At 37.9% G+C, this 14,055-nt stretch overlaps 1 protein-coding gene across 9 annotated transcripts in view; it reads left to right on the top strand.

The window, feature by feature from the left end:
* Positions 1-14,055, top strand: part of LOC110019457 (protein ROS1-like) — an 86,618-nt gene that overhangs the window by 5,043 nt on the left and 67,520 nt on the right. For 8 of the 9 annotated variants that reach the window (XR_002293454.1, XR_002293453.1, XR_002293451.1 and 5 more), the window contains exons 2-3: positions 10,060-10,414; positions 10,710-12,791. Coding sequence is in view for 5 of the 9 variants with exons in the window: in XM_020717118.1 (XP_020572777.1) it covers positions 10,075-10,414; positions 10,710-12,791 (2,422 nt within the window). In the remaining 4 variants the exon portion in view is untranslated. The remainder of the gene's footprint in view (positions 1-10,059; positions 10,415-10,709; positions 12,792-14,055) is intronic. The other variant, XM_020717119.1, reaches the window with a different exon arrangement.

The raw sequence follows: 14,055 nt of genomic DNA, 5'->3' as shown, positions 1-14,055 counted from the left end.
ACAAAACGGGGGGCGGGAGCGGGAGTCTGTAGTGGGAGGCGGGAGCGGGATTGGGCGGACCGAACCGGGCTCTGACATAAAAAAATCTCCCATGTGGAGACCGGTATACAGACTACAACGTCTTCCTCCTCAAACTGATCTCCTCCACTGGCGACGTCGCCCTTTTCTTCAAACATGAATCCTCCATCTCTATAACTCAAAACCCCGTCTTCACACCAGAATTGGAACTACACCTTGCATTTCTCTTCCTTTGTCCCGTAGAAGTAGAAACTACCGAAGAAAAAACACAAAGGACCGTGCTATAAATTGAAGGAGAGCCGTGCGATATCTTTTATCACGAACAGGAAGCAGGAATTGTCGCGACAAAGCAGGAGACGCGACTCTTCGCGAAGCTGAGGGAGGCGCGACGATCGGGCGAAGCGAGGGCTTCGCTCCACGAAACAAGGGGCGGGAGCGGGAGTCTGTAGTGGGAGGCGGGAGCGGGATTGGGCGGACCGAACCGGGCTCTGACATAAAAAAATCTCCCATGTGGAGACCGGTATACAGACTACAACGTCTTCTTCCTCAAACTGATCTCCTCCACTGGCGACGTCGCCCTTTTTTTCAAACATGAATCCTCCATCTCTATAACTCAAAGCCCTATCTTCACACCAGAATACCAACTGAAGCCGTGCACAACTTCAGTTTCTCAAGAGTAACACCGTCAACCAACATATCAGCAGGGTTCACATAGCTTTGCACCTTCAAGCTATTTCCTAGATTACTCTTGTCTCTGCATACAACTACTGCATGGGCAATATCCCACTACCTTTGCTGAAAGCATTTTTTAACAAGTCTGGCTTTGTACCTCTTACTGCCATCAAGCTTAGTCTTCACCTGGTATATGCACTTGTTGTGTAATGCCTTCTTTCATGGTGGAAGTTCTGTCAGCTCCCACTTGCTCGAACTTTCATCTTGCAAGATTTCTTCATTGCTCTGTTATTCTTCTCATTCTATCTATGGAACAATAGGAATGAGTGTCCTGGATCCACTCTCCTCTCATTAATAGTGCATTATGTATTTCTTTAGATGCCACATTTGCGCTATCATTTTCCATATTCTTGGGATTCATGCAGTTCCTCTTTATGTGGTCAGCTTTGCCACAATTCCAGCAGGTTGCCTGCTGACCAAACTTTGATTTTAATCTCCCTCTCTTTGAGTTCTTGTCCTGCTATCACCTTCTGAAATCAACATTCAGTGTCGAACTCGTACCTGAGATCTCGCTAGAATCTTTCCTGCGCACCTCCTCAGCTAAAATCAAATCATAAATATCATCATATTTCAGTTTAGATTTACCTGCAAAACTGCTAACTGCCATCCTCATGACTTCCTAACTATTTGACAATGATGCTAACAATATCAGCACACGTATCTCATCATCAATCATCAAAATCAATTTAACGTATTTTATCATCAAAATCAATTTAAACAGACGACAATTGATTTGTGATAGTATTGAAATCATTCAGGTGTTGAGCAATAGAAACACCTTCCGCCAATAACAAGTTGAATAACTTCTTCATCAAGTACACCTTGTTATTCGTCGATGGTTTTTCATACATACCTGATAAGACTGTCATGAGATCTGCAGTCATCCTTTTATTGATGACGTTGTGTGCAACAGACCTCAACAGTTAATTGAAAAAACCTCAAAACTTGTCGATCCAACAAATTCCATTCAGCTTCATCCATCCTTTCAGGTCTTTTCCCCAATAACAGAAGATGAAGTTTCTTCCCATAGAATTAGTCCTCTATCTGCATTCTCTAATAAATCAAAATCTGTGCCATCAAATTTCTCAATCCCTGAAACCCTCACTTAATCTGCAGCAATCATTCTTCCTCAGTTCTGAAATCACGGGCTTTGATACCAGTTGTTGTGATATATACTAGTTGTTGTGGTATATTGAAATATAACGATCGACGATGAAGTGAAAAATAGAACGAGAAAAATTCACACCAGAAACAGTAACACAACAGAACACACAGATTTACGTGGTTCGACAAATTACCTACGTCCACGGAGTTGCAGAAGATTTTACTACTCGAGGAATTTACACAGTCGATCGTCTCGACTTACAAGAGGAATCTCTCACTTCATTACTATCTCTTATTCTCTCTCTGCACCAAGATAAACCGAAGAAGATAAACTTACAAGAGAAATAAACCCAATTTTTCTTCTGCCACAAGCCACCAAGAAGAAGTCAAGGGAGAACAATCTTCTTCGTTTTCTTCTTTCTTTATCGCAAGGAACTACACCTTGTACTTCTCTTCCTCTGTTCCGTGGAAGCATAAACCACCGAAGAAAAAACATAAAGGGCTGTGCTGTAAATTGAAGGAGACTTGTGTGATACCTTTTATCGCGAACAGGAAGCGAGAACTATCGCGACAGAGCAGGAGACGCGAAGCTTCGCTTTAAGAAACAAGGGGTGGAAGCGGGGCTTTAAGAAACAAGGGGCGGAAGCGGGAGTCTGGAGCAGGAGAAATCGGGAGTGGGAGTCTGGAGCGGGAGAAATCGGGAGCGGGATTGGGCGGACCGAACCAGGCTCCAACATAACATGGGGTTCTTCAGCTGCTCGTCATTGTCCCGAGAAGTCGTCGGGCTTAGGGGAGTCTCTTAGTTGCCGCTCGCTCGCTCGATTCATCTGCAGTTCACAAAGGGGCTTTCCTCCATCCCGCTCCTTGCTCCCTGTTCTGGATTTGTAATTTGCTATCTACTTTCTTCATCTCACCGCGTAAACGTCGCACCTATCCTTATAGATGGCTTCAGACAAATCGTATGCAGCTGCCCTTGCCAGTGTCCACACTTCAGACACACCAAAATAATCATCTTTCCCTCCTTCGTTTGAGTGGGTGGAGGATATCAAGAAATCTAGTAGGAACAATGAGAAGCCTGCTATCTTTTTTATAGAAACTGAAGGTATTCAATTTGGTTTTTCATGTCGTTTGAATTAGGTCTGAAAATTTTTGTATGGGCATCCCAAAATAGAGCTGATTCGTAAGGAATTTGAGCTTATGCACATTGTTAGAGAGTAAAAAATTTGACTTTTAGATGAAATACACATTCTTATTTAACTTAATAATGAATAACATTACACGCGCTTATTGCTAAAAGGATAATCTGGATTAATAACGGAGCAATGAAAATTCTGAAATGGTATGTGAATTTTGACCCACAGACAGAACCACCAATCATTCCGGTTTGGATTCGCTTCTCTGATATGAAATTTCATTATTTTACCCAAAAAGTGTTGTCCTTTATTGTCTCAGCTTACGGTAAGTCACTCAAAATAGACACTCCTACTTTTAATCTTTCATGTCCTTCTGAAGCCAAAGTACTTGTTGAAAGAGATATCACTTCACTCGCTTCTGAGGAAATTTGATTGGACACATAACATCATGAATATTGACAAAAAGTAGTGATTGAGTCTTTTTCTTTATATTGATCGAACTGTCGTATGTTCGGTCACTCCAGTTCTCAATTACACCATCTACACTCCCACCTCAGACCAAAAAAATAGTGTTCCGCCAGAGGCAGTGAATCCATCTCCTCCTGATCAGCTCCAAGTTATTAACTTTATTGATCATCAAAATGATACCCCTGAAGACGTCACTAACCTCACAGACAATATGTCAACCATTCAGTATCCACACAATGTTGTTGCTCCCCTGACTTTAGAACTTCCTATCGTGTGAGCGAGGGAGATTCTTCAGACCCCACCTGCACTTGACCTATCACTGATATTACAGGCAGCGATACTTCTACTGCTTCATTACTGTCTCATCAGATCGAGCAAGATGTTAATGTTACTCAAGCTCATGGGGATCATGATGTGAAACAGCTTACACCTGTCTGACTACCTTTGGAACGATCCATGATCAAATGAGTCAATCAACGGATGAGGAATGACAGGTCTACACATCCAAGAGAAAGAAGAATGGAGACCTACTTGAGCTTAAGAATCTGATGGACGATACTTTGGTTACTTCGAGTAATAGACGCACCTTACCAATTTGTTAGCTGGCTCCTTTTCGAGAATTAGAGACAGGGATGATTAAAGTGGAACGTCCCTAGCACTTTTGCGCCCATTGGTGGCTTTTTGGTTTTTAATGTTTATGTGTCTTTGCTTTATTTGAGATTTTGTGTGTGTTGTATTGTGTGAATTGGGCCTTCTTTTTAACCCTCTGATACAACTTATCTGTATATTTTCCTCTTTAATATATTAACCCTTGATATATATATATATATATATATATTTAAAGCCCAAGGGCAAATATATTAATACGGAAGAAAGATACAGAAATGTTGCATGAGAGAGCCTAAAAGAAAGCCAAACTCGTGCAAAACAACACACAAAACTCAAATAAAGCAAAAATATATAAAGGAAAAAAAAATCAAAAGCCATAAAAGGGCACAAAGGTGCTAAGGACGTCTCACTTTAGTCCTACCTCCAGTTCGCGGAAGTGAGCCGGCTAACAAATTAGTAAGTTGAGTATCATTGCCCGTAGTAACCAAAGTGTAATCCATCAGATTCCTGAGCTCAAGTAAATTTTCATTTTTCTTCTTTCTCTTGGATGTGTACACCTGCTATTTCTCATTCGATGATTGACTGATTTGATCAGTAGATTCCAAAGGTGGTCGGACAGTTGTAGGTCGTTGCACATCATGATCCCCATGAGCTTGAGTAATACCAACATTTTTCTGGACTTGATGAGACAGTAGTGAAACAGTAAAAGTATTTCTACCTGTATTATCAGTGATAGGTTCTAAAGCGGGCGGGGTCTGGAGAATCTCTTTTTCCCCCACGATAGGAGGTTCCAATGACGGGGGAGCTACAAGTGGGGACTGAATGATTGACATATTACCTGCAGGGAAAGTGACGTCTTTTGGGGTATCCTTCTGATGATCAATAGTGTCAAAAACTTGGAGCTGATCAGGAGGAGATGGAATCACAACATCTAGCGGAGTAGTTTGCTTTTTTGGTCTGAGGTGGGGGTGCAGATGATGACATTGAGAACTGGAGTGTCCGAACATACGACAGTTCGAACAATACGGCGGAAAAGACTCAATCTCTACATTCTGCCAATATCCTTGGTGTTGTGTGCCCAACCAGATTTCCTCAGAAGCGGGTATAGTGATGTTTCTTTCAACAAGTATTCTGACTTCAGATGGATGAGAAGAATTAAAAGTAAGAATGTTCGTCTTGAGTGGCTTTCCATAAGCTAAGACCTTACCATAAGCTGAGACAATAAAATACAACACTTTTTGAGAAAAGTAATGAAATTTCAGACCAGGAAGGCGAATTCAAACCAGAATGATTGACAGTTCTGTCTGTGGGTCAAAATTCTCAGACCATTTCAGAATCTTCATTGCTTTGCTATCAATCCATATTATCCTTCTAGTGAATAAGCGCATGTAATCATCTTCATTACTAATTTGAATAAGAATATGCCTCCCATCTAATAGTCCAGTTTTTCACTCTCCAACGAGGTGCATAAGTTCAAATTCTTTACGAATGAGCTCCACTTTGGGATTTGGGATGACCATACAAAAATTTCCCAACCAAATTCAGACGACAGGAGGAAACAAGTTGAATACCTTCATTTTCTGTAAAAAATATGGCAGACTTCCCATTCTTCCTAACAGGTTTCTTGATGTCCTCTGCCCACTCAAAAAAGGAGGAAAAGATGACGATTTAGGTGTGTCTGAGGCGCGGACACCCAAAAGGGAAGGTGCATACGATCTGTCCGAAGCCATCGAAAGCTTTGAAAGAAAGAAGAGAGGAAGCAGTGAGCGCAAAGAAGCCGCAGAGGAGCCGTAGAGAAGCGCACCCGCGAGAGAGAGCCGCAGAGGATCGGAGTTGCAGAGACGCTGGGCCGCAGAGGAACCGCTACGCGAGAAGGACTTGCAGACGAGCGACAGAGTGAGGAAATCTCGCGAGACGGGAAGACGTGTCTCAAAGCAAGAGAAGAAGCGAGGGAGACGAACTGAGTCGAGCGCGAAGACCAGCGAAGACGAGCGAAGACGTAGCTGCTACTAGGGTTCGCCATCGGGCGAAACCCTAGCAGAGCCGAGCGGGATCAGAGACGACACCATATATATATATATATATATATATATAAGCAGGATTACATAAAAAAATATGAATTTTTTTTAGATAAATAATGCAAAGATAATACCTAATTAAAATATAATTTTTTTTTTCAAATTTTGCAATATAAACGTAATGTTATGTTAGGTTTCTAATTTAGAAGAGTTGACATTAAGACAAATTTAAGAACAAATTAATTGTCATCGAGATGAACACTCGTACTTTTGATCTATATGAACATTTTGATTCTTCTCAACTATTTTGCATTAGTAGTTAATGATACTTATATAAGTTTTATTTTGATTTACATGCTTTTTTCTTTATTGATCACATTGTTATGAATGTTTGTAACTACTAACTATCATGCATCGATGTATGCTATATATAGTATATTAAATTGAATGTGATGAATGCATGAATGATATGTTTATATTGATTGTTTGTATGTGCACGTCTGAGTATGATGGAGTCACCTCTTTATGACACTAGCGGGGTAATGTTAAAACACATGTGCACGTAAATGAAAAAAAGGTATTGATGTTGAAGTACGTTAAGTAGTAAAATCTTTAGACAGTATTCTTGCGACGATTGTACACATATAGAATGATGTAGATATGCTATTTATACATTAAAATTCATTAAATATCATCAAATATTTATATTGATTTATTAAAAGCTTAAATGACATATATATTGCTTCTTTTCCCTTTTATTACTATAATTTAGGAGCATGCATATCACTAGCTTTGTTTAAGCTTCCTGTTATTTTAAATGAACATTTGAGGTGTAAATAATTGATTAAAAGATAAATGATATAAGGAAAAATGTCTATAGAAGACCCGGTAACGAAGTAAATTTAATTATATTGCTTTAATATAATTTGATTAGCGCCTCTTTTATTTCTTTGAATATAGAAAACTTAGTTCCTAACGTCTGAGAGTGTTCTGGTCTTAATTATTTCAAAACCTCGGGTCGGGTCTTGACAAAAGTGGTATCAGAGATAATGTTTAAGATTAATTAATTTAATCTTGATTAAAAAATCAATAGAATAATTATAAGAAATTTTAATAATAATAAAAATTAAAAATTTAATTTAGAATCAATAAGTATATCCATTCATACATACTAATACATCTGAAATTATAGAAGAAGAGAATCCGATAGAAAACAAAGAAGTACAACTTATTGTAAATTTAAATGTGAATGTTCTGACCTAGATAATGATGACAATGACTCGATTGATTCAGGAGTCCAGATCGCAGCCCATTGGAAGTGATATAGTCGTTGTGGATAAGTACTTGAAGATATTTTAAGATTTACGTCCACCATTGTTTAAGGGAACTGAAGATTTGATTGAAGCAGGGGATTATCTGATGAGAATTGAGAATATATTAGATGGTATGACATGTCCGTATGAAAGAAGAGTGTCATTAGCTACTTATGTGCTAGGTGAAGATGTCGAAAGGTGGTGGTGTGGGTAGCATTAAGAGAAACATCTAATGTGATGTTCAGTTGGGAGAATTTCGTGGAGTTATTCAGAGAATGGTTTGTACCCTATCAACTCAAAGATGGATGTTCGACCTTAAGTTTATTCCCTCGTTCATAGTGAGCCAGGAGAAACTACTATTGTTGATGGTGATGATGTATGATGAGTTTGACATTTTCTTATATATAAGGGTGTTTTTCTAGTATATTTCTTGCTTCAGTAGCTATGTGTTGTTATCAAAAGTATAGTTGAGTCGCATTGTATAACTCTTTACTTTACAATAATTAATGACCCCTAGTTTCATCATAAAATTTATGAATAGCTAATGTTGGCCTGCTTAATAAGAAATGACTTGAGGTATGTTAATAAATTTTGAGGGCAATATTTTTTATAAGTTGGGAAGATTGTGACAACCCATTTTAGTCATTGGGGGGAGAAGAAACGAAGAACCGAAGAAGGGGAAGTAAAGAGTCGGGATACCGAGGGAGAAAAAACCAAACAGAATGGAGAGGAAGCAAGGGGGTTTGGAAGCCAAGAAGGAGAGTTCGTCTTATAAATCAACACCAGAGGCGGTAGCTTTTGTGTGTGCGGTTCGAGAGCAGAGAAAGGAGGAGATGTGACATGCTTTGTTACCCGAGGAAAGGACACAACTGGCCTTGTGCTTGAGGAAAGAAGAGGATTACAACATCGCTTTGCTGCGTCGAGCTGCGACTAAAGGCAGAGGAAGGAAGACAACGTGCGACGCAGATTTTATGTGTAGAGGAAAAAAGAGCTCTCCCGTGTGCAGAGGGGTTCACATGCGCTTGTGCCATATGAAGGAGGAAGGAGGCGTCAAGAGCTTGTACGAGAGGGAGACGAGCACAGAGGAGGAAGGAGCGAGCCGTGGGTCTGCGGGTTAGGGCTCGACCGAGGAGGTAAACTTTAACCATATTTTGATTTAATAATAAAATTATATATATATATATATATATATATGAATGGTTAGAGGCTATTATACGAACCATAAGCTACCCCTAATGTGCCTAACAATTCAAATACCACCTCTTTAAGGCCACTGTACTAGAGGGAATTCAAAATTAAGCAGAATTACATGAAGTAAAATATGAAAATTTTATACATAAATAATGTTAAGTTTATAACTAATTAAAATAATAATTTATTTAAAATATTGCAATATAATATTATGTTTTTGTTAGTTTTTCAATTTAGAAGAGTCGACTTCAAGGCAAATTCAAGAATAAATTAATCATCATTGAGGTGAGTACTTGTACTTTATATCTATAATAATATTTTAGTTTCTCGCAACTATTTAGCATTTGTAATTAATGATACTTTTGCAAGTTTTATTTTGATTTATCTCTTATTTTATTATTGGTCACATTGTTATAAATGTTTGTAGCTACTTACTATTATACAATAATGTATGTTATATATAGTATATTGAATTAAATGCCATAAACACATTAATGATATCTTTATATTGACTGTTTGTATGTACATTACTGACTATGATGAAGTCACCTCTTTAATATACTAACAAGAGAACTTTAAGGTACCCGTGCATGTAAATTAAAAAAATATTGATATCGAAGTACCTTAAGTGAGACAATTTTTAGACGATGTTTCTGTGAAGATTGTACATATATAGAATGATAGAAATATATTATTGATATATTAAGATTCATTAAATAATATTAAATATTTATATTGATTTATTAAAAGCTTAACTGAAATGCATATTGTTTTATTTTCTCTTGTATTGTAATTTAGAAGTTTAAGTATTTACTAGCTTTGTATAAGCTTATTGTTGTTTTAAATTAACATTTCAAGTTTAATTAATTAATTAAAAGATGAGCGATAGAAGTGAAAATATTTATAGAAGATGTGGACAACTAGTAACCAGTTAAATTTAATTATATTGTTTTAATTTAATTTGATTGGTGACTTTTTCATTTGTTAAATGATAAATGAATATAGAAAATTTAATTCCCATCGTTCGACCTTCTGTTCCTCTTGTATATTTCCAAACCCCGGGCACAAAATCCAAGTAAGAATTTTGTATTTTCATACAAATATTTTGCTTTTGAAGGTGATAAAATTTTGAAATGCTTTAATAAGAAGCGTTTCATATCACGATTAAAACCCATTTTTGGCTTACTTTACATCCATGCTCAAAACTTAACTGCAAAATGGCCACTTCTCTCTACTGTTGCTTGCCCCAAGTTTTGATCTTTTCAAGTTGTGAATGCTTTGGGCCTATTTAAATAACTTATTTAATCGATACCACATTGAATTATTATTTTTTAATTTCCTGTTTTTCATTTTAAATTGAATTCTTTTCTAATTGATTAGAATAACTCAATGCACAATGTATCTGTATGCATTTGATTTTTTTTTTCATTTATCATTTTAAAATTATTCCGTCTTTTGGCATTGAAACAACAGCAGCAAAAGTTTGAGATGCAACAACTATGGATGCCAACAACGCCAGCAAAAATCACCCCAGCAAGTAGCCGGAGGAGCCAACCTCCTGGGCAAAGCTGGCTTGAACCGGCTCTGTTGGTGACCAATGCAGCTCAAGACACCACACCTCCATGGGAGCTTCCAATCCAGATTGGAAGCTCTACCTCATCAGACCATCCAAACTATCTGCCACCATGTCTTCCCTTGTTGGTGCGATTTGGCAATCACCGAGAGATTCATGTTAGCCAAAACATGTCACGGCTTGAGGGAAAGGTCTTTCTTGATGCAAGTCTTTCTAATACCAGCTGCTGCTGTTGCGGCAACCAAAAAGCTGAGTGTGAGATTATTTTGACGGCATTCACCCTTCCTTTAGCTTTGGAGTAAATTGTTTTACATATGGTTATTTTAGTCATAGGTTCTATAAAAGTGTCAAATTAGCCCCTGAAATAATTCTCATGGAACTATTTCAGCCAATATTTCAATATACATTAAAAGAGTCCGGGGGCTAAATTACCACTTTTATGGAGTCTGGGAGGACTCCTGCAAAGAGTTACTATTTTGACACTTCTCTCTTTAGCTTTGTATAAATAAATATTCCCCAGATTCTGATTCCCGCCTTCTTAGCATCACAGATGGATTGCCAGTTACCTTATTTCCTATTTGTGATTCATTACCAGAAAGTACTTTGAATGTTTCTAAGATGGTGAAAATGTCTGCTCCCCCAACCCCTGCAACCACAGAAAAGTTTTACAAGACGTTGCCGGATAAGCAGCTATCTTTAGAACTTACTGACATAGATGAAGCGGGGGCGAGAGTAGAAAATTTGATGACAAAGGACATAATTGTGCCCTCTAAAGAGGCATCTGAGAGGCTCATAGGAGTTCAAAAGGTCATTGAGAGAAAGAATAATGGAATTGACTTGAACTTAGTAAGTCCGAAGAAGAGACCACAAATGAAAAAACACAGACCAAAAGTATTTGAGGAAGGAAAGCCTTCAAGATCACCTAAGCCAGTAACCCCTCAGCTAGAGACAGATGAACAAATGGGACGTAAAGAAGGTACCTCGTGCAAAAGGAAATATGCCAGGAGAAAGAAGGCTGTGAACCATTTTCCAGACACTGCTTCAAATGCAGAAAGCACGGGAGAGACCAAACCTGTGAGAAGGTGCCTGAACTTTGATCTGGAGGAACAGTTGGCAGTCAGTGAATTCTCAGATGCAATGTCAATGTTTAAAAAGGTGCTTGGAGCTCGTGTTCTTGAGGAATGCGATGAAAGTGCTGTGACAAGTTTAAGCGTGAAAGAAACAGCAGATTTTGACAGAGACTTGTCAGTGAAGCTATCGCCAGAGACCATCTCTGATCACAGTGGTTCAACATATCAACCAAACTATGAATGCTCAAAGCTGTCACAAGTTCCAGCACTACCTGCAAAAATTAACAAAAGTATGCGTTCATCCATTAAAAAAATGCCATTTTTAAATTCATCAGTAAAACATTTCAAGGCACTAGCAAGGGAAACTGCTTGTTTGGACTCTGCTTCTTTCAGTTCTCAAAGCTCCTCAGAAGTTACTCAGAGGAATCTCAATTTCAATAAAATCTCTGAAACACTACCTAAAGGCACCAAAAGGGTTCAACTTTCCTTTGATGAAGCTGCAGCGTCCAATCAAAAAGCAATCGTTCATTCATACGTCCTTCGAGGCTGTTCTAGCAATGCTGGGACGAAAGAATCAAGCCCAACAAGCATTCACAAAAGAATAAGAATAGAGAGGTGGGGCCCTGAGGAAGTCAATTTTAATGCTTCAAAGTGTTGGGACATAAAGCAGCTTTCAAATGGCTCAGAGAATTTCACTGTTGCAGAAGCACCAAGGTTTATGGTCCAGGAGAAGATGAAAGATTTAGAGCGTATATTAGCATTTAACCAAACGGAAGGATATGTGCGAAACAATCTTGTTTCTGGTGCTGGAGAAGCCTCCTTAAGTAGCTCAAGGAGCAAGTCAAATCCTGCTAAGCCATCCAAGCAGAAGAATGAGGGCATCATTCAACAGTCTACTACTAAAAAGCTATCTAAATTTAAGGACACTCTTGAAAACAAGATATTTGGAAAACAACCTAATCTAGAGATATCTGAAGAAATATTGAATTCTTTGAATACACGCATAAAGACAAGGCACACATTTGTGGAAGAGTGGCCATCAGAATGTTCAAATGGTATTTCTTCTGCACAAAAGATTGTTGAAGGAGGTGCTTTGTCCGCCAGAAGCTTGGATGGAAAGAATTTAAATGTAGAAACCTTTTCGGTAGACAGCCAAAGTACATGTTATTATAATGTCTCAGCTCCTTTCAGCCTCTCGTTGGGAACATTAGTTCCCTTCAAGAATACAGTGGATGATATTGTAAGAAAACTAAGACGTCTTAGCATAAAAAGTGATGAAGTTTCCAGTTCTCAATTACAAAATTCAATAGTTCCATATGTTGATCATGGGGGTATAATGACTACCTATGAGAGAAATTTTCATTTGATCAAGCGACAGCGTCCTCGGGCTAAGGTCGATTTGGATGCAGAATCAAATAGGGTTTGGAAGCTTCTGATGGGAAAAGATTGCAGTGAGGGGGTTGAACGTTCAGATGTGGATAAAGAGAAGTGGTGGGATGAAGAAAGGAGAATTTTTCGAGGACGTGTGGATTCATTTATTGCTCGAATGCATCTTGTTCAAGGTACTAAAGCTTACCCTAACCTCCAAACTAGCATGATCAATAATTCTGTGCTTGCTTTTTTGTTCACAAAAGCTTTTAGTACTCATAAACATGTGAAAATTTTATGCATTTTTTTGGAATAGTATAGACGAGTGTTAGCATAGAAAAAAATTTAATGTGATACACAAGAAATTTTTTTTGCTTCAAAACACATACCAGAACGAAGAGCGAGTGAAGTGGCATTTTTTTTTAACTGAAGTGTTGATATTTTATCTAAAACTATTAATGTATTAATACATTCATGAAAAATTATAAAACATAAAGTATAATATAAATATTGATATAAAATAGAAAAGAATGTGTGGAAATCAAAATGTGTGGGAAATTAAAGAAATAATTTATATTTCGCCTTATTCTTTGAATTGATCATACAAGGTATTATATAGGAGATTAAAAGGAGAAAAACTAGGAAACTATTTAACTAATTCCCTTAATTTAAGGGATTACTAATATATTCTAATTTCCTTATTTTAAGGGATTTACCAATTAATTCTAATTTTCTTAATTAAGGAAATTAGAATTAATTCTCACAACTTTATTTCCATCTCAGTCACATCTCGACACTCCCCCTTAAGCTGAGGAATAGATGTCTTCCATTCCCAGCTTGGATACAAGATCATGGAAACTTGAACTGTTTAGCCCCGTTGTTAGAACATTGACTAATTGTATTTCTGATGGAACATAGGACATACACACTAACCCTTCCTCCAATTTTTCTTTGATGAAATGCCTATCAATTTCAAGATGCTCTGTCCTATCATGTTGTATAGGATTATGAGCTATATTAATAGCTGACTTGTTGTCACTGTAGAACTTCATAAGACCCTCCCATTGGATTCTCAAATCATCCAAAATGATTCTCAGCCACAGTAATTCACATAATCCTTGAGCAATAGCCCTGAACTCTGATTCTGCAGATGACCTTGCCACTACATTCTGCTTCTTGCTCCTCCATGTCACTAGGTTACCTCCAAGAAAAGTACAATATCCTGTAGTTGATCTTTTATCCACTATGGAACCAGCATAGTCAGCGTCGGTGTAGGCTTCCAGAATAAAAGTGTCATTCCTTTTTAACAAGATTCATTTCCCCGGATTGCCTTTCAAGTAATGCAGTACCCTGTAGGCGGCCTGAAGATGAGGTTCTCTAGGATCATGCATGAATTGACTGATCATACTTACAGAATATGCTATGTCTGGTCGAGTGTGAGCAAGGTATATGAGTTTG

Source organism: Phalaenopsis equestris, unplaced genomic scaffold (assembly GCF_001263595.1).
Source record: "Phalaenopsis equestris unplaced genomic scaffold, ASM126359v1 Scaffold000057, whole genome shotgun sequence".
Classification (NCBI taxonomy): domain Eukaryota; kingdom Viridiplantae; phylum Streptophyta; class Magnoliopsida; order Asparagales; family Orchidaceae; genus Phalaenopsis; species Phalaenopsis equestris.
Note: the sequence above shows the minus strand (reverse complement) of the source record. Positions and strands in the feature narration are given on the sequence as shown.